This window comes from Magallana gigas, chromosome 1 (genome assembly GCF_963853765.1).
Source record: "Magallana gigas chromosome 1, xbMagGiga1.1, whole genome shotgun sequence".
Classification (NCBI taxonomy): domain Eukaryota; kingdom Metazoa; phylum Mollusca; class Bivalvia; order Ostreida; family Ostreidae; genus Magallana; species Magallana gigas.
The window spans coordinates 56,199,053-56,223,329 of record NC_088853.1 but is presented as its reverse complement, the minus strand read 5'-3'; the positions used below and the strand labels follow the sequence as shown (position 1 = coordinate 56,223,329).

Below are 24,277 nucleotides of genomic sequence, written 5' to 3'. Positions count from 1 at the left end.
TTTGGCATTCCTGAAACAAAAATGATTTCAAGCATGAAACTTGATCCAAGTAACAATTAGCAGTTCCCCCCACCAAAATGATTAAGCTTACAAAGAATAATCAGAGGTTCTCTAGGGATATTTTTCATTTGAAACTGATTCAAACCCCAGTAGATCGGTATTAGGATGACAGAAGAAAATATGAACACTAGTCAACAGCTAGTTGTTGAGACCTCAAATATAACGTTTACAAAACTTTCATTTGCTTTTACAAGCAAACATATATTTAAATACCCCTTATTTACCCCATAGTGGGAACTAGGAACCTGAGTGAAAATGGAGGGAAATGACAGAACACAATAAGCTGGAAAAAATGTATATTTTAGCTTTATAAGTAACTAAAAGTTGTGGAAAAACATTTCGTTAGCTTTGACACTGAGTTGGGATATAATGTAGTTCCTTTTGAGAAAAACAAGAACGGGTTTACAAAGTTCTTTGGACAGTGACCCACATTTTGATGACTTTGTCAGGTTAGGGAGACTGACGATTGCGTTGTTCGTGCATCACATACAAAACTATGGTGGCAAGTAGAATGTGCAAAATAAAGTAGTTCACACCAATGGAAAGACAGATCGCGATAGCTTGATTTAAATTTCGACACAGGAATTTTTGGGAGAGATCAAACATAACCCAGATTATCATCGGTATTAATAAATAGGAAGTAATGCATATGGATTAACTCGCATTATTGACTACGGTTGGGGCATTATGCATCTTTATTGTGGACTCATAAAGATGTATATGTGGAACTAAAAGCAATGCGATTATTTTAATTTTAGGTTTTTAATAAATTTCAATAATTGTCACAACAACGGTGTTATTCATGTGAAGGATTAATTTTTATTCAATGCTAAGGTAAAAGATTCTTGCCGATACATTTCTCATGCTGTGATGAGTAATCTACAGAGCACATGGCTACAGCCACTTCCTGTGTATACAAAACATTGGTTATCTCCGCCTCCAATGTCAACCACTTGTTTAGAATTAAAAATTTTGAGCTGCTTCAGAACTTTATAAGACGAATTCTCTTTTAATAATTTTTTGTTTGTAAAATGTTTAATGTCAGTTGATAACTGCCTTGGTAGCTACTTCCTCACCAAGAAATACAATTTTTTATTCATGAATAATGCAGTTGATTTGAAAATATTCTCTCTGAACAGAAAGCTGCAGAGAAAATTGAATTTCCCATTCATTTTGTGATTGGCTGCTATTTATACCTGGGCCCCGACCTTTAAAAATATGCTAAAATGATAAAGTCATAATTATATTTCGAAACAAGATAAAGGTGTATAACTTGGTACTGTAGATATATATATACATACTCATTCGTATGTGCATTTTCATGAGATTTAGACAACTTTTAAATCTAAGGGCAGATATTGGTATAAACGATGCCTTTTTCTTACATTCGATTTTGTTATGAAATAGAGGTAAAAATGGGTAGATGTAATTTTTCAGTCTGAATAACAATAACTTACTTTATCATCACGCTATAGGCTAGTAATAGTCCAATTATGGTAACTAAAAGGAAAAATCCACCAAGAAGACCGTTGAACTTTGACTTCCATTTATTTACATTGTTTTTCGAATCGTCAGCTGATACTACAAAATGAGTATTGTATTGTTATCTTAGCTATAGTTGGTCCCACGTCTCTGATTATTTTAAGTGATAGACAAAGATAGAAAGTACTTTATTAGTTAAAGTTGAAATTATTCATATATCAAATAAATTGTGTAAGAATCAACATGAAATATTATGCGAAAATCTACAAAAAGTGACATTTTACCTTCTACATGTATCTCTTATTGTTGAATATCAGGTTAGTAATAATTGACACATAATAAAATGTAAAAAGTTCAAATAACCGCGTATATATGTGCTTGAAAGATAATGACGATGGCAAATCAAAGTTTTCTGAAGAAATAAATATTACAGTTATAGAGGACTGAATGTAATTTCTTCTTCTTTCATACGATGCAGTAAACGCTTTATAAACCGCTAACATACGTAACATTTTTTTTCATAATTGAAATTTCTACGACTAAGAAAATAGAAATAAGGCACTTAAAAAATAAATTGACGTTAAATTTAAACCTGACATCACAGGGATGAATACATTTTACACGCGTGTTTTATAGTGTAACGTAGATAAGTAATGTCATACAATAAATTGAATGAGCAAACTAAATTAGGATTCAATACAAGGATTATGTTATTCATTTAATTATCGAACTAATACCGATTACAAAATATTTTTTATATAAGAAAATTTTAGAAGCATAGAGAAATTTCTTTGAAATATTCTTTTTAAAAACCATATACAGATATTACCTTTTTCACACGGATGACCTTGGTATCCATTTTTACATTCCTGGCAGGCGCCAGTCTTATTTTGACACCTGCGACAATAAACATCTGGACAGGGAATGGAACAGTTTGTCCCAGACCCATAATATTTCGTTGAACTACAGCCTATAAGAAATAAATTGTAATCATTTGACACACTTTTTCATTTAATCATTTTCTAATCATCTTTGGGTTTTTTTAGTTTTAGAAACACATTGTCAATACATATTTTTTTATAATGATGATTTTCATGAAATTACTTTGATGTAGTATATAATATCCAAAATATACAATAAAGTCCCCATATAAACGAAATAAACCACGTTTGTTTGTTTTTATTTGAAAAAAAGACCCCGTTTGGAAGCCTCAATATGAAACACATGACTGTTATTTTATTTTTGTAGCCGCAAATTTAGAATTATTTTTCGGTCGTTAAAACTAAGCCTCATTTTAAATAAACCCTAAAGAAAGTGTTTTAATATCAAATTAAAAATAAAACATTTATTTTATTTTTTAGATGTTAAGTGAGTGAGTTATGCACATATAAATAAGAAATAAATAACACCGACATACGTACAAGGTTCATAAGATTTAAGGTTCATAACTTCCTTAAAACTTCTTGTTAATTTAGTGACACTTTAGTGTTTTCTAGATAATATTCGAAAATGCAGCAAAGAAAATTTCACCATCAGGTATCTTTAATCATATACAGATACCTTTTTGAAAAATTTGCCAAGATGGTATTTATGTTTTTAATGAAAAAGTCAATGCTAATGCAAGAGTCTTTAAAGGAAATCCTTTATATCCGTTGTATCTCTGTAATTCCAAAAACAAGTAAAGAGCTCTTGATTGTGACAAAAGAAGCAATGATTACGGAACCCCTACCCGTGGCATTGGACACCCCCCCCCCCCCTTTCAAAAAAGAAATTGCTAATTGCTATGTCCGCGCATGCAATAACACTCTGTTAACGGTACATAAGGTACATTTACATATAAAATATAGCTAATAAATAACGTCAAATGAGTGTGTGCTAAAAGGACAATTTATAGATATGGATATATCTATGCATTAGAATATAAATGTACTAATCTAGCATGAATTGTTTTACAAATAGGGTATACTTACTCGGATGTCTAAGTAATAAACGAAGTCAAACAAGGGTTTTGGCGCTACTATTTTATATAATTTCTTTAAATTTTATAACATCTAATTTTGTGTAGTGTTTACTTTGGAGATAGTTGTGTATAATATTTTAAAATGTGGTGCATTCAAGTAGTTAATGAAATGCATACACAATACAGTTCTGAATTTGTCAGAAGGTTACATTATCTTTCAGAATGATGTACATTAAATCATATTATGTCAGTCTCTATAGGGGATTGACGATTTTAGCGCGATTTAAGCGCAAATTTTCTAGAGAACACTATTGGTATTTTCGCATGAGGAAGATTTTTTTTAGGTTATATAAACAATCGAAGCCTTAACAAACATACCCTAATAGGGAAAGTTAAAGTGGGTTTGCATCCGAGAATTAACTCTACCAGATATGAATTATCGAACACGTACATGTTGATATGATACCTGGGTTATATAAACCGTTTCCCATAAGATTCGACGTAGTGCGCGCGCCTGTCCTCAAAATAGTACATTACATTACAAAACATGAAAGACGAATGACCGAAGCTCAAATGTCAAACTTGCATCGAACGGATTATGTATCAACAATTTACCGAAACCCGAGCAATCTTTCAAATCACAATTTTCAAATAATAATATACAACTATCGAAGATTCAAAAACAGAGTTAATATTTATCACTTCTCTTTTTACATTTAACGAATAGCGCATTAAAAAGTACAAATGCAGTTTTACATAGACAGATATAATATATACAGAGATAGATAGAATATTGAACCCCTTGGTTTTCCGTAACTTCTCCATAGCTATTTTCTTTAACGTCATATTATTACTAAAGTTATACTTATGGTTGCAACAGTTTAAAGTAATTTTAAGTAAAAAAATGAATAGATACTCATATTTTTAAAATTAAAAAAAAGAATAATACTGCAGAAGTGGGGTCATGGCGCACGGTCAAAACTTGTGTTATGTAAACAATTAACCATATGATGTCGAAAGTAATGTTTCTATAAATTAAGCTTTAAACCAAAAAATAGTGTATAAAGTATTGTCATAATATTCTATGTTCCAGATGGTAATTAATTTAAATCGGCGATAAAGTCGATACAAACTGTGAAAATGCTCAATGGTGCAAATAATATGTCAGAAATTATTTGCACATTTGTGTTTAACTACAATTCATTTAGTGGGTGTGGTGGTAACTGCATATATGACACCAAACAGCCCGAAAAAAATAAAATATCTCTAAATATTTGTTAACAGGACTAAGTAATGTCATCTAGCGTTCAGAATGTTTCTAACTGTGAACGAGGAGACATATGGTAAAAAATGAAAACTTTGAAGAACAAACTTATTATTCTAAAACAAATGTGAGCAAATAAGATATCAAGTGGTATAGTGCCGCTTTAAAGTTGTGAAAACACATGCACAAAAGACTTACGGTGAAATAGAGATTTGGCATTTCTGAAAACTGAGCGTGCGTCATCTTGACGCCATGTTCTGAAGGTAACTGTGCTCCTACGTGGTGACAAAATATGTCGCTTTTAAGGGATGGGACATCTCGCCGATATTAATGTGGATTAAAGTACATTATAATTTAAATACTTTCACTGGTTTAGAACTTTCAAATTTTACAATATCTAGCCAAAAATAAGCTTTTAAAAATATTTTGAAAGGTAAAAATCGTAAAACCCACAGTGGGATTTGAATTCATGACTTACAGATTCGTAGTAAACCTTCTAACTCACTGCGCTACGCTGTTAGATGACAATATTGGGAAAGAAACTACTTATGTAACTGCACTTAATCTTATTGATTATTTCAATAAACAATACGTCAATACATGGAAGTGTCCCATACCACCTTAACATCAGGTAACATAAATACCTTTTAAATCAAATGCAATGAAACTTCACATATCAATAAAATAAGATTTGGTGCATATATCAGTATGTTAGATGTGACTGTTATGAAAGATACACGATAGAAAGCTACATTTCTTTGTATTTGTTGATTGACATTCGTATAATGTACCAGAGTGTTAATAAACTTGGACTTGTTTCTTTCAAATTGTTTTTCAGTAATTTGTATCTTTAATGCCAGCAATACGTCATCAGCTTTCTTAAAAAGTCCTTTACATTCAGATAACTATATTGGTTTAAATAGTACAGCGACATCACTTATCTGAAAAGTATAGTTCTTAAACTTTTTGATATTGCATTCCTTATCTTATTCTCGTTAAATTATCACCCCCTCCCCTTTTATCTTTAACAGCAGAGTTTTAAGTCATAAACGTTGATGTAGTCTTTCATAATGATACCAATAACCTGTTTTAACTATAAACAACTGAGTTAAACTACAAATATCATAGAAACTCTTGATCCAAACTAATCTTTCAAAAAATAGTCAATAATTTAAGAGAAATAAAAACGATTTTATCAAAAATATATTAATTAAAAGTGATATATCTGTGTGCAAAATGTTCAATGTAAGAACAGGTTTAATACTATTTACTTGAAAATACAGTCAATAAACAATATTGATAATGTTTTCATCTTCGCAGAAAAATTTCAAATCGCAACCATGGTGAAATTAAAAACACTTTGATGTACATGGAATTATTTAACAACTAAAATAAATTGATTTAAACCGGAATACTACACGTTGGCCACGAGTTTTAGGTGTGCTATCGGGTGTAATGGAATCGAAGGGTTTATATACCAGGTGCCTATTTACGAGCGGTGTTCAGCTTTAATTTGAGAGAGAAAGATAGAGAAACTTAACTGGTTAAAGGAGGAAATTATAGATGACGCAGATGAGCGAACTATCTATCAACAATAGTTATAAGGTGACAAATCAAGGTCTAGCATATCTTATAAATTTTATAAAACTTTGAAGAGTTTTGAAATTTTTTAACCAGGGAACAACTATATCTATATATAAATAATGGGTTGAGGTAATGTCAAACATCAAAGACTGTACGAATATCTAAGAAACTGTTTTAATTACAAGTGTTACTGTATTCGTAATTTTTATATTCAGACTTTAATTAATTTGTTTGCAAGTTTATAACTAATGATTATTTCTTCATCAGCACCACTTAAATTTTACTCAATACACTTGAAGTTCTGTTATTGTTATTGTGCTTGTGATATATTGAACTAAACACCATACTTAAACATGTACAATTAATATAACTATTCACGTGTAACAAAGGAGTAGCTTTTGATAAGAAACAGATCAGCTTCTGATCTAAAATTTTTGAATACTTGGACAAGTAAATTGTTGCTTGTTGGCAGAAAATGTTTGTCAAAAACAATAAATCACTTTAATGACTTTCACAGTTCATTTTACTATGATTATGAATTATTAGGATAGCTTCAGATACAAAGTCAAATATCAATTAAATAATGATTTTTATTGTTATTTTTTTTTAACTTTATATGAGTATTTGATGCAGAAATCAAAACTATGCAATTTTTATATCGCATCCAATATTAGCCTCAGGTCGCTGTATATAAGCCCTCCAGCTTGTCGGCTCTCGGGCTGATATACAGCCACCTCGGGCTAATATAGGATGCGATAAAAAAAATGCCATGGAATAATTTATATGTATCGTACCTTATGATAAAATATTTCATAATTTTCTATCATTTCGTATAATTCTTTTTTTTGAAGGATAATGATGAAAAATCTCATCGAAACATTAAAAGCCATTTTCTGTAAGCATTTAAACTTTTTCGGCACGCATAGAAACGGATTTTGCCGAATATTTTCCAAAAGGTAGACCTTGTTAAACTTTCTAAAATGAACATGCTAAATTGTCTATATACTGACCAGTTTCCATGGAAACTCGACCCAAACTTCATTATTTATCAAAATAAGCCATCTTTACTGCAGTGTTATAAAAAAAAGGCGGCAAGCTCAATGTTTAACAAGCATAGAATTAAAATCATCAATCCTTCATCTATCTAAAAATGTAAAAACATGATGGGGAAGTTATCCTTATTGTGTGAAATAATAAGTTTTAAAATCTCCCTTTGCAAATTAGAACTCTTTTGTGCTGAGAGCTCAAAAAGAGAAGTGTTGAAACAGCATGTCAACAAAGTTTTTTTTTTTTAAATCATGAAGATTTTATCCTTATTTCTGTTAAGACCTCTGAATATTGTCACTACACATATAACACGAACCTCTATTAGTGTTTCTGAAATCCCATCCAATGCCTCATCATGTTACATGTATAATGTAGTGCAGTTGGATTCAATGGACAGGGTTTGACATTAAGTTTTTGAATTACTAGACCAGTCGGGCTACCTCAGCAATTTTTCACTAGCCCTGACCCTTTTACTACTAGCCCTGACCAATTTTGACAAAAATAAACTAAAAGTAATGACAAACATAAAATATCAAATACCTGTTTCTGTTTAATTGTACTGGTTTATCTTTACCAATAATGAATCATTGAAACACTATTTAAAATTTAATTTTATTCAAACTGTACTAATAATGATACAAGTATTCAATGGTTGGGACCAAAAAGACTTTAGGGAGACTTCCCTTACTTCTCCTGAACAGAGAAACATGGATGAGTTTGAGAAATCGGGGAGACTTTCATAACTTCACAATGGCATAACAATAATGATGATATTCACAGATTTAAACTTTAATAGTTTAAATTAGATTAGAAACAAGTCATTATGATTAAAAAATAAAACAAATTCTAAAAATTGAAAAAAAAATTATCAAGTTTATTTAATTTAAATTATTTGATGTATTCATACATTTTATAGATAAAATGTGTTGTAATTGTGTTAACTAAAATGACAAATAAAATCAACCTCTGTTTTTAGTGTATTCTGGTGGCATTAGCCCAACCCAACCATTATGTTGAGGATTATATTTTTTTAAAAGGATATTATAACTGTAAACAAAGGGTTTATGATTATTTTAGTATTAATTTGGCAGTGTTATTAGGTAATTACAAGTTACCAACAAATTCACTGTTATACAGAATCAACACTAGCCTTAAAGTAATAAACATCGTCTTGTACAGCGTGTGGTTGCATCACCTGTATTTATAACCCCTAAAGATAAGACAGACTAGATTAATTAATCACAAGAGACATAAACTGAGTTTGTGAAGACGTCTTTAGAATTAATTAATTATCATTTTATTGCCCTTGGGGTTAATTTACACGATTATATGAACTCCGTGTACAGGGCGGCTTGGACTTTTCGTCCGGAGGAAATTCCGGCGATGTTACCGATCAAAAAGTTAGCATTTCCCCCACTTCATCCTCTAGGTTAGTCCTTGGGTTGTACTTAAATTACGGTTTGTAGAATTTATTCCTGTTAGGAAAAAGTGCTTTTACTTCTATTGATATTAATATTACAGAAAATGTATGTGCACACTCTTTTTTTTCACACGACCAGTCGGGCTAGTACACAGACATTTAATCCGACCGGACCTATCGTTTACTAGACAATGTCGGTCGGACGTGCCTTAGTGTCAAACCCTGATGGATCTTTGTTATTTCAGGTATGTTATGCAAATGAATAACAGAGACAAATCATAAGGTACAAATAAAAATACCAGTTATATTAATTACAATACCACTGGAACTTATTTTACATGCATGTGTTATTAATGTGGTTCTTTCAATTTAAAATATATAAGTTGTTGTTTCCCCTTTTAGAAGAAAATCAATACACACAAGAAAACCAAGCTGATTAAATTTGTAAGCAAAAAATAAAAAAAAAATGTGTGCAAAAATATAACTATTACCATACATATTCTGATATTCTTTTATTAATATGAAAATTATCTCCTCCCTCACCACAAAAGCTTGGAAAATACACACAAAATCACATATGTATCATTTGAAAATTGATTGTTAAAACCAAACATTTTTCACATATACTTATATGTACATGTATTCATTTTTAAAATACATGTATTACAATTATTTGTTGCATGTACATTTATGTAGACTGCATTCATATATTTAGGGGATCAGGCTTGGGGCGAATTACATTGTAAAGTAATGCATTGCATTACCATTACTTCATGAATTTGGGCATTAAATTACCATTACCATTACTTTATTTTCTTGAAGTAATGCATTACAATAGCATTACTTGAGTAAAGTTATGCATTACCATTACCATTACTTTGTGAAAAATAAAAAATATGTCTTATAAAAGTAAATAAAAAGTTTTTGCAAATGTTTCAAATATAAAACACTCTTTAACATCTCTACAGGTTCATGTTCAGTATCAGGTTCAAATTTTTTGACTTATACATTGTACAATATTCATTCTTTATTTGCTCAATATATAATCATATTTATGGTATAACGTTGCGGTTATTAAAAGCTAAATAGAGATGTTTCCCCAAATTGCACAAATCTTTAAAATTGTTGACATTTAATTGTATTAATTTATGAACAGAGGGGTTTTACAGCAATTTTCTTAATGTATTTTAATCAGATTTCTTAATACTGAGGACACTGTAAGACAAAAGATGACTCTTGCACTTTATGATCATCAAAGTTTAAGGGGATACAATCAACAGTCAGAGGTAGTTTCTTAATTTTTGGAGTATTTTTTTTAATTAACATTTATTCATTGTATTTTCATAAACAATTTTAAGATAGATACAAGTTTTACAATGATTTTTTTTCCCTTTCACCACCCATTCATACATGTACACACATTCACATATGTAAAGTAATATGCTTAAAATTTTTCACAGGTAAATGAAATAATTTACTTAATCAATTACTGCTCTTGATAATATATATATATATATATATATATATATATATATATATATATATATATATATATATATATATATATATATATATAATATAATATAAAACTATTAGTATTGTTAAAAAATATTTTTCCAGGGCGACACTGGTTATCAAAAATTAACAATTTTGAATTGTGCAATGCTACACACCTTTTAATGTAATATTTCATTCTTAGATGACTAAGAAAGCCACACAAATTTGGAATTCTACTTTGCAACAAGCATGAAAAAATATACTGTTTGCAACATAATATGATAAAATTTATTACCTTGTTATTTACATTTATTGGAGTCTCGCCTTAAATAATATTAGTAACATTAAAACCGACTCTATTAGAGGTCGTTGTGTATATATGCAAGCTTTATCTCCACAGAGGTAATATTTTTTAACACATAACAAACATATGCAGTATAGTTTCTATTTAAGTGCCACAAAATCTACAACAGTCATCGGTTTTAATTTTGATTTGTTTAAGGTAGTAACATACAGGAAGAATCCTATGAAGGATTCTGTACTGTAACCATTGTAATGAGGAATCCATAGTAATTTTAAAACAAATTTTACATATATTATCAAGTAAATGTGGTGACAACTGTTCATTCCATATGTATACTGAAGTAGGAACAATATTGTTCTTGTTTATAAAATTATAAATCACTTATGTACATGACATACAATAGACGAATTTATAGCTTACTTGATGAAAGTAATATTTTTTACTGATGAGAAATGATATTTCATGCATAGCTTCAATGCTGAGTTCTATATAAATGAGCCTTCTGATTCAGTCAAAACTGTTAATTGGTATGAAACAATAAAAGGAATGAATTATGCATTAGGAATGTAAACATAAATTTAAATGCAAACTTGCTATTTGGATGAACATGTTAAAAATTCTATGCATTGGTAAATTGCAGGAATTGTATTTTTGAAAATAATGCATGCAATTAAATTAATAGTTATAACATCATATCGGGTACTTGTATAATATAGATTATTAAGTTTTAAAGAAGATAATTTGAAAATTCCTGATCCTTGATTACAGTTAAACAGGAAATATGGATTGAAAATAGAAAAAAAAAAATATATATATATATATATATACTTGATTTTAAAAATTAATCAATTTCAGCATTTTCATCTTTATGCATTTATTTAATTCATTAAAGTTATAATTAAATAAAATACAGATGTATGATTTTATTAGTGCTGCAGCAATTACTTGAGGGATGGAAAAAGAAGATGGCAAAGGATGTCATAATAATCTATATTAGAATACTATTTATAACTAGTATTAGTAATAATCACCATGATAATATATTTCGATACCTTAATCATTAAATTATTTGAATGAAAATGCAAACAAGATTACATATAGGGCCTCATGGCTCACCAAATCAGCTGAAGCCATAACTGATGAAATTAGAACACTGTATCCTGACCAGTTAGTAAAGTAATTCTTGTTTAGAAAAGATCTTTAAAATTTTCTGCACATATTTTCATTTTAAACGTCAATTATTTTTTTCTTCGAGAAGAACATTTTGATTTTTTTCTTTTTTATTTCTATGTAAAAATTCACCCCCTCTGATTGTGGGCTCACCCTACTCCTATGAATCATAATTTGAATAAACTTGAGTCTACGCTGCCCAACGATGCTTCCACACAAGTTTCAGCTTTTTGGCCAAATGATTTTTGAGAAGATTATTAAAGAATGCCAACGAATTTTTAATAACTATAAATTAGGGTTGTGCACTGAATGTGACCTATAGTGATCTTTTTGTTTGTACATTCATCCATCAAAACATATGTCCATCTAATAAAGGTCATATCAGATTACTCAAAAAAAATTTCTAAGCATATACACCCTCCTTTAAGCTCTGCCTGGCTTATACTTTTCATAAACAGAACTTATGTAAAAAAGTATGCAGTGACCTTGAACCAATTTCAAGGTCAACAAATGTTAAGATCATAGCAGATGTTTAGTCCTTTATCACTCCCCCCTGAAAGAGGGTGTTACTCTTATTCTAACAAATTTGAACCACCTAATCTTCTGGATGATTTGTGCTAAGTTTGGTTAGAATTGGCTTAGTGGTTCTGGGGAAAAAGCTAAAATGTGGAAGTTTACAGATGGAAGGACAGACAGAGACGGTTGCCCTCCAAAAAGCTTTCAGCTCAGATGAGCTAAAACATAAGTTTGATAAAATATGCTCTCCCTTTTTTCATCAAAATTTGGTAATCGTTACATAATGAAAGGATATACAAAGACATAAACTGTATATAGAATTGAATGAAATTGTTTATTATGTTTCCATGGTAAGGATTGTGTATAAATCTTACCTAGATTCGATAATTTGTAAACCAATATAACAAACACTCTCAATTTTTTGCATATTTAAATATTCACATATTTTTTTTTCTCAAAAGGACATCATTTACGCATATTCATAACCCTAGTAAGGGTTTTATGAAGTTTGAAAGTTGTAAAAAATACACCTTTGTTTCAATGGAAACAACAATTTTGAGGTAACTTCCCCATCACGTTTTGATTGTTTCTGATAACAGAGGACCCAGTCAATTCAGGATTGGTGTCGGTTTGCAACAACCTGTCCGCAAGAATTTACAGGGCATCACCAAAAATGCCTCATTTCTAGGTTTTTTACAAAGTCGTTAACCAATTACATTAAAACCCTTGGTACAAAAAAGAAAAAAATAAATACTTTGATTTGATTAATGTATTATTCAATAGTTAAGATGTGACGCTTTGAGAGTTTGATAAAGATTTATCACAAACTAATATAATTGATATTAATATTTAAGCTGAAAAGTGTGTTCTTCAGTAAAAATCAAGACAATTTTCTGCTAAGAATGATAGGTATATGTATCCATGGTTACATAGTTGCCTAACAATCAACTTTTGGTGTTTTATTGATACGTATATGATGATATGCATCATATTAAAATTTGAGAAAAATCGGTGACTATGCGTGCCGAACCTCCTATACAAGTGTTTAAATGCTTACAGAGAATGGCTCTTAATCATTTAAAAGCACAAAAGAACATTTCATCGTCTTTCTGTCATATTCTATTGTTATCAACCCTGATGTGTATTTCATATAATAATTTTACTTGCATACATATGATTTATTTGCTTGTTTTGTTTCACATATGTGTTTTTTTGAAAACGTTATTTGAAAATAAAAGGTGTTACAACCCCTATAACGAATTTGTGTTACATCAGCAAATATATTTAGTTTTATGTAATTTCGCTCATTAAAGTTATTCTGTACTATAACATACACCTTTTTGAAAATCATATGATAAAGTTCAGAAATATAGGGGGTTTTTTATAAATAAATATGCATTCAAAATTTTACGAAATTAAACAATTATAATAAATTGTTTGTATATGATTTGTAGAATTTTACAAATAGATAAAATCTAAAACAGACGCTTACCTAATTAAATAACACTAAGCAACATGTAATATTTTCATTTATAAGCTAGGTTTTCTCCTGTCACAAATTATTTATTAGACAACACTACCTGGTATATGTTGATTATATATATATATATATAATCAACAAATGATTATGATTTATGATATGATTTATATATATATATATATATATATATATATATATATATATATATATATATATATATATATATATATATATAAACTTTTGCAACGATTTCTCTTTTAAGTGTTATCCTAACTCTTCTTAACTAAAGAAAAAAACATACCATTTTGTTCGGTGCAGAAATAGCCTTTCCATCCTAAGAGACATCCAGAGTCACATAGACCGTTAACGTTGTTGCAGCCATTACATGTTTCAATACATTTCTCTGCACAATTAGGTCCGAAATATCCGCGTGCGCAACCTGAAGTATGGTGATTAATCTTATTGATACACACTTAAAGCATGTACAAATACATCACATAAAATATCATTCTAAGACTCTAATATCAGTTTAAATGTTTGTCGTACATGTATGGATATCGTTTTATTGAAGTTTGTTTTGTAAAACGCATAATTTGTATTTGCCTTTGAAAAGCTTAATAAACTTCATAACAATCCCTTAAAAGAACAAATCGAGGTCAATATGTCTAAAAAAACTATAAAGCAAGACGAGGAGTGGTAGAGCAAGCAATATTTTCATTTATTTGAAAATATACCAGTTTGAACTAGTGATTTATCTTGATTGCAAATGATAACGATAACTGCTTTTTTATCATTTGCTTAACGAAGCAGTAGACAGTTGGCCCTGTGTGGACAGTATAAATAAGGTGGACCTTTTTTGAGAAATTGAAATAATTTATAATTGCCAAAACCATGCAATCTTAAATCAGACATTTTTTATGATATGCATAAACAATAGAAAGGAAAAATCAAAATATTTTTTATGTCCGAATGTTCTATTACAAAAAGAATTCAGAATTAGGAGAACACTTGTATATATATAAGGTCAGTGCCGTATAGGTTTTTATCAGTACTTCGCGTTGTGTTTATTGTGATCAGCTTCGGCCGATCACTGTTGTGTCCATATGAGGCATCCGGCAAATACTTCCACGTGCGCACACATTCCGCTTGCATAAGTAGTTCTTATAAAAACTTGAAGCTTTGGTTTTGTATTTATATAACATTTTACTCAGTTTTATTTCAATTCATTTACCTTAAGAGATACAAGCATACATTAAATACAGATCGACCTGTTAATTCAAGAATGCACATTTTGTCTCACGCGTAAGAATTTCGATCGAAAGATTCATTCAGTAATGCAGTTGACCTCGATAAACTGACCTCGATCATGAGAAGATGCTCCATGAACTGACCTCGATCTATTGATGTTGCATAATAGTAGCTAGGAAGACGGCTTGATTTATAAACAAGGTCACGTTACAATGCGACTTCAATAGCAAATTATGATAGCATTCAATGTTTTTGAGTCGCATTAAATTATTTACATACAACTCTTTCTTTGTATACGTGTTAATGCTCTTTGAATTAGAGCCCTACTCAGTATTCTGAAGAAGAAGAAGAAGAAGGAGAAGAAGAAGAAGAAGAAGAAGAAGAAGAAGATACATAAACATTTAATAATTACGTTAAAAATATAAAACTAGACAAGGAGTTCACGATTTTTTTTCAAAATTAAATTTGTTGACGATTTATAATGATGAAATTATGGTGTACAGATTCAAAATATTCTATATTTTGTAGCAATCCAGTATTTTTAATTATTGATCATGTAGATTGCTTCCAGCTATCTATATATCATTATTGCCGATCATTCCTTTAAAAGGAATACTTGTTTTTTGTGTTGTGACTGAATTTGACCTCAAACCCCTAAATCTTTACTAATTTCTAAATACAGTATGGATAGTATGAAAACGAATTTACTTTCAATTAAGATAAATGAAACATAATGAACCAAACTTAAAGGAACTGAAAACCAAGATTAACAACCCTTTATAAACTTATAATAACAAAATAAGAAATTTATATAATCTATATAATCTGTACTTAAAGGGACTTGGACACGATTTGAGTTCAAAAATTTTATTTTTATTTTTTATGTATAAAATGGTTAACTGGTGCATTTTAAATGATTGACCAAAATATTGAATGTTAAAGTCAAGTTACAAGCGAGATACAGAGGTAGGAATTGGTTGTTATGTAAACAAAGCTCGAGTTTTATATTTGTTTACAAAAATGTAATGTAGAGAATTACCATGTTGTAGACAAAATGACATGCAAAAAACAATTTAAACTAATTCAATATCTTCATAAATACTATTTTCAACAAAAGAAAGATACATTTGATTGAAACTTACACCAATACAACACATTTGTAAAAAATGACATTTTCGAGCTTTGTTTACAAAACAAAGAATTATAAACTCTGTATCTTGCTTATAACTTGATATTTGACTTTCAAATTTTGACAAAGCATTGTAAACTTCTATATTTATCAGTATAAACATTGCAAATGGGAAAATAAAATTTGAAATTTTAATTCAAATCGTGTCCAAGTCCCTTTAAAATCCACCAACCCTTAAACCTAACTGTACTGAAACAGGGACCTCAAATAGACATCCGAGACGGAGAGAAAAAGTAGCTAGCGAAACCAGCCGTCTCCTTCGTCAAAAAAAGAGTTACACGACTTTTTATACCGAAAAAAGAACAAAGATAAACATTAAGTTATTGGCTATCGAATAAAGTCACATGTTTATCTCAATATACGGTGGATATCATTCATGGGATAAATTTTTGATATTTCACTGTGTGCGCTACGTGACGTCATGTTTTAACAGTGCGAACCTCAAGGCAGATTATTAACGTAAAATGAAAAAGTAACAAAATAATTCAGTTGAAAAGCATAGACTTATAAATGTGCAACATTTAATGTTGTTTCAGGTTGTTTTTTTATAACTTGATAGAAATATGCCAGAAAATGAAATGATTGTTTGTTTATATTCAAGGAACTTTTTCCGACGTATGTGTATATTTACCCACTTTTGCTACACATGTCTCCTTGAAAACCAACTTCACAACCAGTTAGACATTTTCCTGTGATGTGGAAACACTGGTTGAGGTCTTGACACCGTCCACACTTTTCCAGACATCGAATTCCATAAAATCCCGTGTCACAAGCTTTAAAAAAGGTTCAAATTTTAATTATAATTACTATACGTGCAGTAAACGCAAAATGATTCCAAATAATAATCAATTGCTTGATCTTTAGACTTCAAAATTATTTGTTTACTCACGTGTTTTACACTGGTCCCCCTGATAACCACCATTACACCCAGTTAAGCAAGCTCCATTTATATGAGAACATTGGCTGATGTCACGACAATTTTCACATCTCTCTTTGCAATCAACTCCATATGACCCTCTGTTACATGCTGTGGATACAGTAAGATGTTATTTTTCATAATGAAATGCATCAACGATTCCGACAAAAATATCTTTAAAAATCAAAATTTCAATAAAATTGCATTCCACTGAAAACGTTTAAAAGTCGTCAATTTCGGTCTTGGAATAAATTAGCCATTTTATTAAGCAAAATCTAAAATAGAGATCCATAACTAATTAAACCGGACGCTATCTAATTGCTTAAAATCTGTAGGTCTTTCGTATATCTAGTTCTAATTAATAATCTAAAGTATGTAAATATTTATGTACCACCCCCCCCCCCGCCCTCCTCGGTTGGACTTGGTATTGGCACAAGGAAATCGTTTGGAAAATTTAGAGTCTACATTATATGAGGATGCTTTTATAGTAATATCACAAGAAGAAGGATTGATGTTCTTAAAAAGAAAATTATCCATATCTTTTTCTTATATTCTTATATTCTTTTATGCTTTACTTTGATCCACTTCCGATGCCCATATATTGGTTTTGGTATCACTATTTCGTTTATTGAGAATCAGCTTTTTACATAAGAGCTTTAATGAAAATATTGCCATATCTGTCGTGATACTTAAGAGGAAAGGTTTTAAGACACACACCATTTTATCACTGCTGAGATTTTCTCATCTTTTGAAAGGATTTGACCTTTTGTTTAATAAGTTGGAAACCCCTTTTGATAAGGATATCGTGTTCTTAGTTTGGTTAAACTAGGTTTAGAGTTTATAGAGAAGTCAAAAATGTGAAAAAGTAACAGACTGATGGACAGACAGACATACAAAGGAACAACAGGTGATTAGAAAATATTCAATTAAAACGTCGGTTCAGGTGAGCCTTAGAGGATAAAATCTTTTTTTTTTATATTGCTATCGTTGTCGATCGAGAGCGACAGCCAAAAAGTTTTAATAGCTTTATGTCTATGTTAATAGGTGTAGCAAATAGCTATACCATTTAGTCACCTTTAGGCCAGCATTTTTTTATTTTTAGATTTACGAAATATTTTTCAAATTATTTGGTAAGGAGGAGGGAAAAAAAAGAAAAATAAAATTGAAAAATTTCTCCATCGAGAAAAAAAATAAAAATAAAACAATTTTTCAACAATATTTTTTTTATTTTTATAATAAGAACACGTGTCAAGGAGCTGCCATTTTTTTTAAATATATAAGTAATTTTGGTTGTTGGTGATGTTCTTATCATAACGCATTTTATCCATGGGCACTGAAAATTTGTGTTGATATATTGTACATGCATGTATAAAAACAAAGGTTCTTTTTTTATATATACAAGTACATACTGTACATATACATTAAGACCAAAAAAATTAAGGGAGTTTTCACTTCTTCCTTGCAGAAAAATAGGAAGAAGTTTGAGAAATCATTTACTTGATTAAATTAACAATGCTATTCACAAATTCAAAATTTAAAATATTGTTTCTGAAAATAAATTGGATTAGAAGCATGTCCATAAATGTCAGTGAAAAATCAAACAAGTTTTTTTATTTGAAAAAGACTAACTAACTTTTTAAATTTTATTTATTTATGTAATTATACCTTTAATAAAGGAAATGTTTCGTTATTTTGTTAGCTTAATGACAAATAAAATCATTCTCTTTCCTTCAGTCATAAGACTCCTGTGTTTAGTGTGTTTAGGGTTATTAGTCCAACCCTATGACCCACTTTCAACCGTTATGTAGAGGATCTATTTCCAAACGGTTAAATTATGATTATTTTAGAATTTATTTTGCAAAAATGTTTTTTTTAAAAGTAACTTATCATTTTCTTGCCAATGAGTTTTTTTTTTAAATTTACGGAATTGTGATAGAAAAAGACTTCAACTTCTCTTTCTTGAGGAAATTCTGGCTAAGTTGCCGATCACAAAACTTAATCATGTTAATAGGGTCGTAAATTGTAGGGTTGTATGAAAGCAAACAGGAGTAGGCTCTATGGTGGTTTTTTGTGACTTCTAGCGCCTGTGACTTGATCGGAAAGAACTTGGTCTTTTTAATAAATGCATGAACAACAATAATTCATTTATCATAAACATTTATTTTTATTTTTACCAGAAAGAAAATTTCGGGTCGGAGGAAAAAATAAAATTAATAGCTAGTTCAGGTCCTTTTATTTTTATTTGAATTTTTAAAAAAATAGGGTCGGCGGGTTTGTAAATCGAAATTTTAAAAAATGCAGGCCTTAGGTTACCGATCAGTCACATTTCAGTTCACTGAATGGCAGAAATTCATCCCATGGGGACTGTAACAAAGGTTTAAAAACCTTTTTTTACTGAGTTACATTTTGAAGTCTTTTAGACGGTGGATGCTAGTTGTACAGAAAAACACGAAACCAAATTGATACATATTCAGTCTTACCTCAACAAACATATATGATTGCGCCCATGAGAAAAGGGTGCTTATGACATTTTTTGCACATTTTTTTATTTTTACAAAATTGAATTAAACACATCTTAAAGTTGTCAAATCTAAAATTTTATGGTTATACACTAATTCTAAGTAGAATATGTTGCCCATTTACAGTGATGCTTTTTCAATAGGAAAACGTGACGTCGTGTTTCACATCCATGTACGCAACGTCAACAATCATTACTGTGAATTAGTCGTTTAATAAACGTAAAATACAGCACTTTGTTATCAGTATCTTTTCACATTGCTGCATATAGTTGTATGCTTGCATCTATGCTATTCATTTATTTCAGAAACAAAGGTTTGTTGTTATTGGGGGGTTTTTTAAATCATAATTATTTCTACTGTCAGCGCAGTTGTCTGACAGTGAAAAATTATTATTAAAAAAAAATTGGCGGTTGTATAGTTTCAGATTACTTTTGGATATCAACGAGAAACTAGTTAGTGGCGTATTCTATGTGAAAATATTTCATTTATACAAACACTGTCTTTTCCATATAAACAATCAATAGCTAAAATATATTATTAGCTTATTTTCTTAAACAACATAAATTATGCGATTTTCGTGACATTATTTAATATGTCATATTTTAGTAATGAACTTTGAAAACAATATCCGAAGTAACGTATTATACAATTTTGTTTAATCATGATCCATTGTACAACTTATTGATGCAATTATAGTCGCAGCACTGAACTTTTCTTTTGAAGTTTTCAAAACGGTAACTAGACTTTGACCTGTATACTCACAGATGAACACAATAAGAAAAAAGTAGTTAATTCTACCACTGCTGGGAACATGCCTTTTACACCACTCTTTCTGTTCAAAAGATTTTTTCCATTCGACTTTATGCAGAATTTATGGAAAACAGCGCCCCTTCCCTGTATCAGATGATATTCACCCCCTCCAATATTGATAAATTTCACATAATTTAAAAAGGAACTTTTTTTAGTGTATGTAGGATATTTTCACTTTTCGGTCGCTTCTAGACACATTTTTTTCGAACTACTGTGATTGTTTTTCTCTAATTGTTAAGCCCCCCCCCCCCCCCCCCCCGCCTTTGCTTATTTCGGGCGTGCCCACACCTGAAAAATAACATCCAGACACTTATCTCCTGTGTGTGACTATTTCACAGCAAATGTGTAGGTTTAGTATCATAGAGAAAACATGCAGTATGCAGAGATTGATTCCGTGTTTTGAATGTATATTTCACCATCGGTTTAAGATAACTCTCAATCGTCCATTACCCATAATCCAAAGATTATTCATGCATAGAAATACACCGTCAGTGCGCTGTATTCAAGCTGTATAATTAGTCTTTATGTATCCTACATGTACATATTCCAGAATCATTTGTAAATTTTACACACTTCATCAAAGTCGTAAATAATTTAATGAATCCGCTCCATCGACTAACATTAAAGTGAAAATAAAACTCAGGTTCGGACGGGATCGTGAAACCGTCTGATATTCTAAAGTTCTTCAGTAATGGTCACAAGAAAATGAACAAGTATTGAGATTGGTCTTGACGATCACAAAGTTATTGATTAATTAATACTAATCGAATTAAAAAATATGTTCCGATAAAACTTATGTGGTAGGTTCAACGTTTATAATGTTAAACAATGATTTATCGGTATTAAAGCAGAAAATAGCGAGTCAATATATAATTTTATAAATAGGCTGTAATTATGATGTCAAACATTTTTAGTAAAACATTTTCACTAACTACTCATCTTTGGAAAAATATTCCGAACTCTTGCGACACCGTAGGTTCTGGCACGATAACAGTTTCTCACTCTTTTAAGCATACTGCGTGCGACTTAAAGAATCTTGTATTAAAAAAAACATGCATGAACATAATGTACAATTTTGTTTATGGTGTAGTTTTTGTTTGTAACGTATATTTAGAAATCATGTCAATGTATTATTAAGAGTTAATGGAAATCTCTCGTTCCTTTTATCTATTTGGTACTATTCCATGACCATTTTTGTTCTGGCTCTTTGTTTAAATATATAACTTGAAATAGGAAGTTTTAATTTTTAAAAAAGTATAAGAGTATGATTACATCATTTCTGAACCATTCTCAGGAACCAACATCCAGATAGTGAATTTCTGCATATTTAAATTCACGTTCATTACATTGAATCGGACCACTGAAGATTTTGACTGTTTAACACCTTTAAAACACATACAACAGTATTAAAACAAAATCGGCATCATAAGGAAAGAATTAAAAACAAAACTTAGATATTAACATAGCAATAGAAGAAAATTTCTATTTAAAACTTTCCTTTTAACAAAAATACAGTCGATAGGAACATGAAATGGTGTTTTTATTAAGCTGTACATTGGGTTAACTTCTTTGTTTATAATCACATTAACCAAGTATTTCTAAAGAAAGTTAATTGGAATTCATAGCTCTGTTGCAACTGACAGGACTGAAATATACACGCTCCGTTTATCAATTGGTCAAAACATTAATCGACTTAGCTAGGAAAACTCTGGACTGCACGAAAGAATCACGATGATGTCAGACTCAAACTCCCATTTAAAATGATTTACCCTCTCCGGTTATTTAACGTATTGATGTACATTTTTAATAATGTTTTAATTAATTTTACCTACTATTTACGATCAATTTATTAATCTGTTAAAAGGAGGATGTAAATAGAAACAACAAAATACTTTCATTGATGATTCATGCGGATTATGACGGTAGCAATCATCGCAGAAAAAATTACATAAACCGCTAGGGCATGTTATGTTAATTTTTTTTATTTTTTTACAATGTTGCCACCTTCATATCGTGCATAAATCACCAGAGAAAGCATTTAATTGATTTGGGCTTACTATACACACTCAGTTTTGTCCCTCCAATTCATTAAAAAAACCAGGTGTGAATCATAGCTCTATATATAGTTACTAACAGAGCTGAAACCCTCACGATCCAGTTCTAAACATTAAATCGATAGGTCGAAAAAAATCATGGGCAGCGATAAAAAAATATATGCGGAAAGAGTGAGCATTTAGCGCATTTTCAACAAATTCCCTTATTGCCTTCTAAAATTTCGATAACATTCAAAACTACATAGGAAATCGGAGTTGCATATATATATTTTTTTTTATCTGAAAACAATTGATATAACAGTAAAACTTCATGCAATATATTTCTTCAAAATATATAGGGTATAGAAATAATTAGACTCGGCCTCGTTAAGAATAAAAACAAGGAATTGTGTTTTTTAAGGGCATATCAGACTCATTTTGTACATGTAAATGCAGCGTTTTACTTAATATTAAGAGTGTGTGAGGAAACACAAGCACTTGTTATCTTAACTTATGAGAAATTAAACAATACGCGTATTTACCGAATCTGTGAGATGTGTGCAGAACTGCTGACTTTCATCTGTCTTATCTTAAAAAAGATTTTTACTGTGTTCTTTTAGCTTATTTAACCAGAAATGTTTCTAGTAACTGCATTTTTAGTAATTTATCAGAAAAGGATTTAGGAAAATAAGTTGAAAGTTAAAACAATACCGGCAACGGTACTTCCTGAATTAAGACGATTCAAGTACATGTATTTGTTAGGTTCATTTTTTTGTTTCTTAATCCACGCACTATTAGCGTAAATTCCTACATGTATTTAAACGAGAGGAATTAATATCCGAGTAAAATCGCGAGAATGGCATCTCGCGAATTTTAAAATCTCGCTTTTATTTTTGGACAAATGTAACCTACATTAATCTATGATAAAAATTCGGCATTCGCGATTTTATGTTCTTGCAATTTGATGGAAAACTGCTGAATCGCGGAATTAAGTACTCGCGTAAAATAAGGAAGCAACAGTATGTGGTCTGAATAATGATTCCCTTTCTTTAAGATAAGATTATTTTCTTTATTTGTGACGTAAATATGTTAATATCAATGCGCTGGAAAAAAAAAAGGTGAAGCAGACACATAAAATTAATAGCAAAATATTTCTGTAAAACTTCATCAAATCATAGCCAATTTGGAGCAATAAGCTAATATCGAGAAAAACAGAAATACATGTAGTTAATCAAATGTGTATGCAAATAGAGTATAATAAGAGATTATTTAAAATAATGTGAAAATAAAATTTAGGAAAATGTATAAAAAATTTACGGTATGAAAATGACACGTTATATATTTTACTCTTTTCAGACGACGTTATGACGTAAGTCATGTTTGTGACGTTATTTCTCTGTTTTGTCAAAAATGTCATAAGCACCCTTTTCTCATGGGCGCAATCATATATTACCTCTCAGGAACTTTATCAACATCAGCATGCCAACTACATGTATGCAGAAGATGGCGAAAGACTTAAAATATTTGTATTTTTTGAAATTGTATAAAAAGTGAACAAACAATAATAAATCCAACTACGGTTCAAATATTTAGTTCCCAAATACATATTATATTACATGTATGGTATAATACTACTCACGTGTTTTACAAATATTTCCCTGATAACCTGCGTCACATCCAGTTAAGCAAGTTCCATTGATATGTGAACATTGGCTGACATCGCGACAGTTTCCACACGTTTCTTTACATTCCACACCAAATGAACCAGTGTTACACGC

At 30.1% G+C, this 24,277-nt stretch overlaps 1 protein-coding gene across 1 annotated transcript in view; it reads right to left on the bottom strand.

The window, feature by feature from the left end:
• The window catches only part of LOC136273968 (multiple epidermal growth factor-like domains protein 10), a 55,923-nt gene that overhangs the window by 1,281 nt on the left and 30,365 nt on the right, over positions 1–24,277 (bottom strand). Inside the window, exons 8-13 of the mRNA XM_066079807.1 lie at positions 24,139–24,276; positions 17,111–17,248; positions 16,857–16,994; positions 14,086–14,223; positions 2,372–2,512; positions 1,518–1,641 (exon numbers count right to left, since the gene is read on the bottom strand). Coding sequence (XP_065935879.1) covers positions 1,518–1,641; positions 2,372–2,512; positions 14,086–14,223; positions 16,857–16,994; positions 17,111–17,248; positions 24,139–24,276 — 817 coding nt within the window. The remainder of the gene's footprint in view (positions 1–1,517; positions 1,642–2,371; positions 2,513–14,085; positions 14,224–16,856; positions 16,995–17,110; positions 17,249–24,138; position 24,277) is intronic.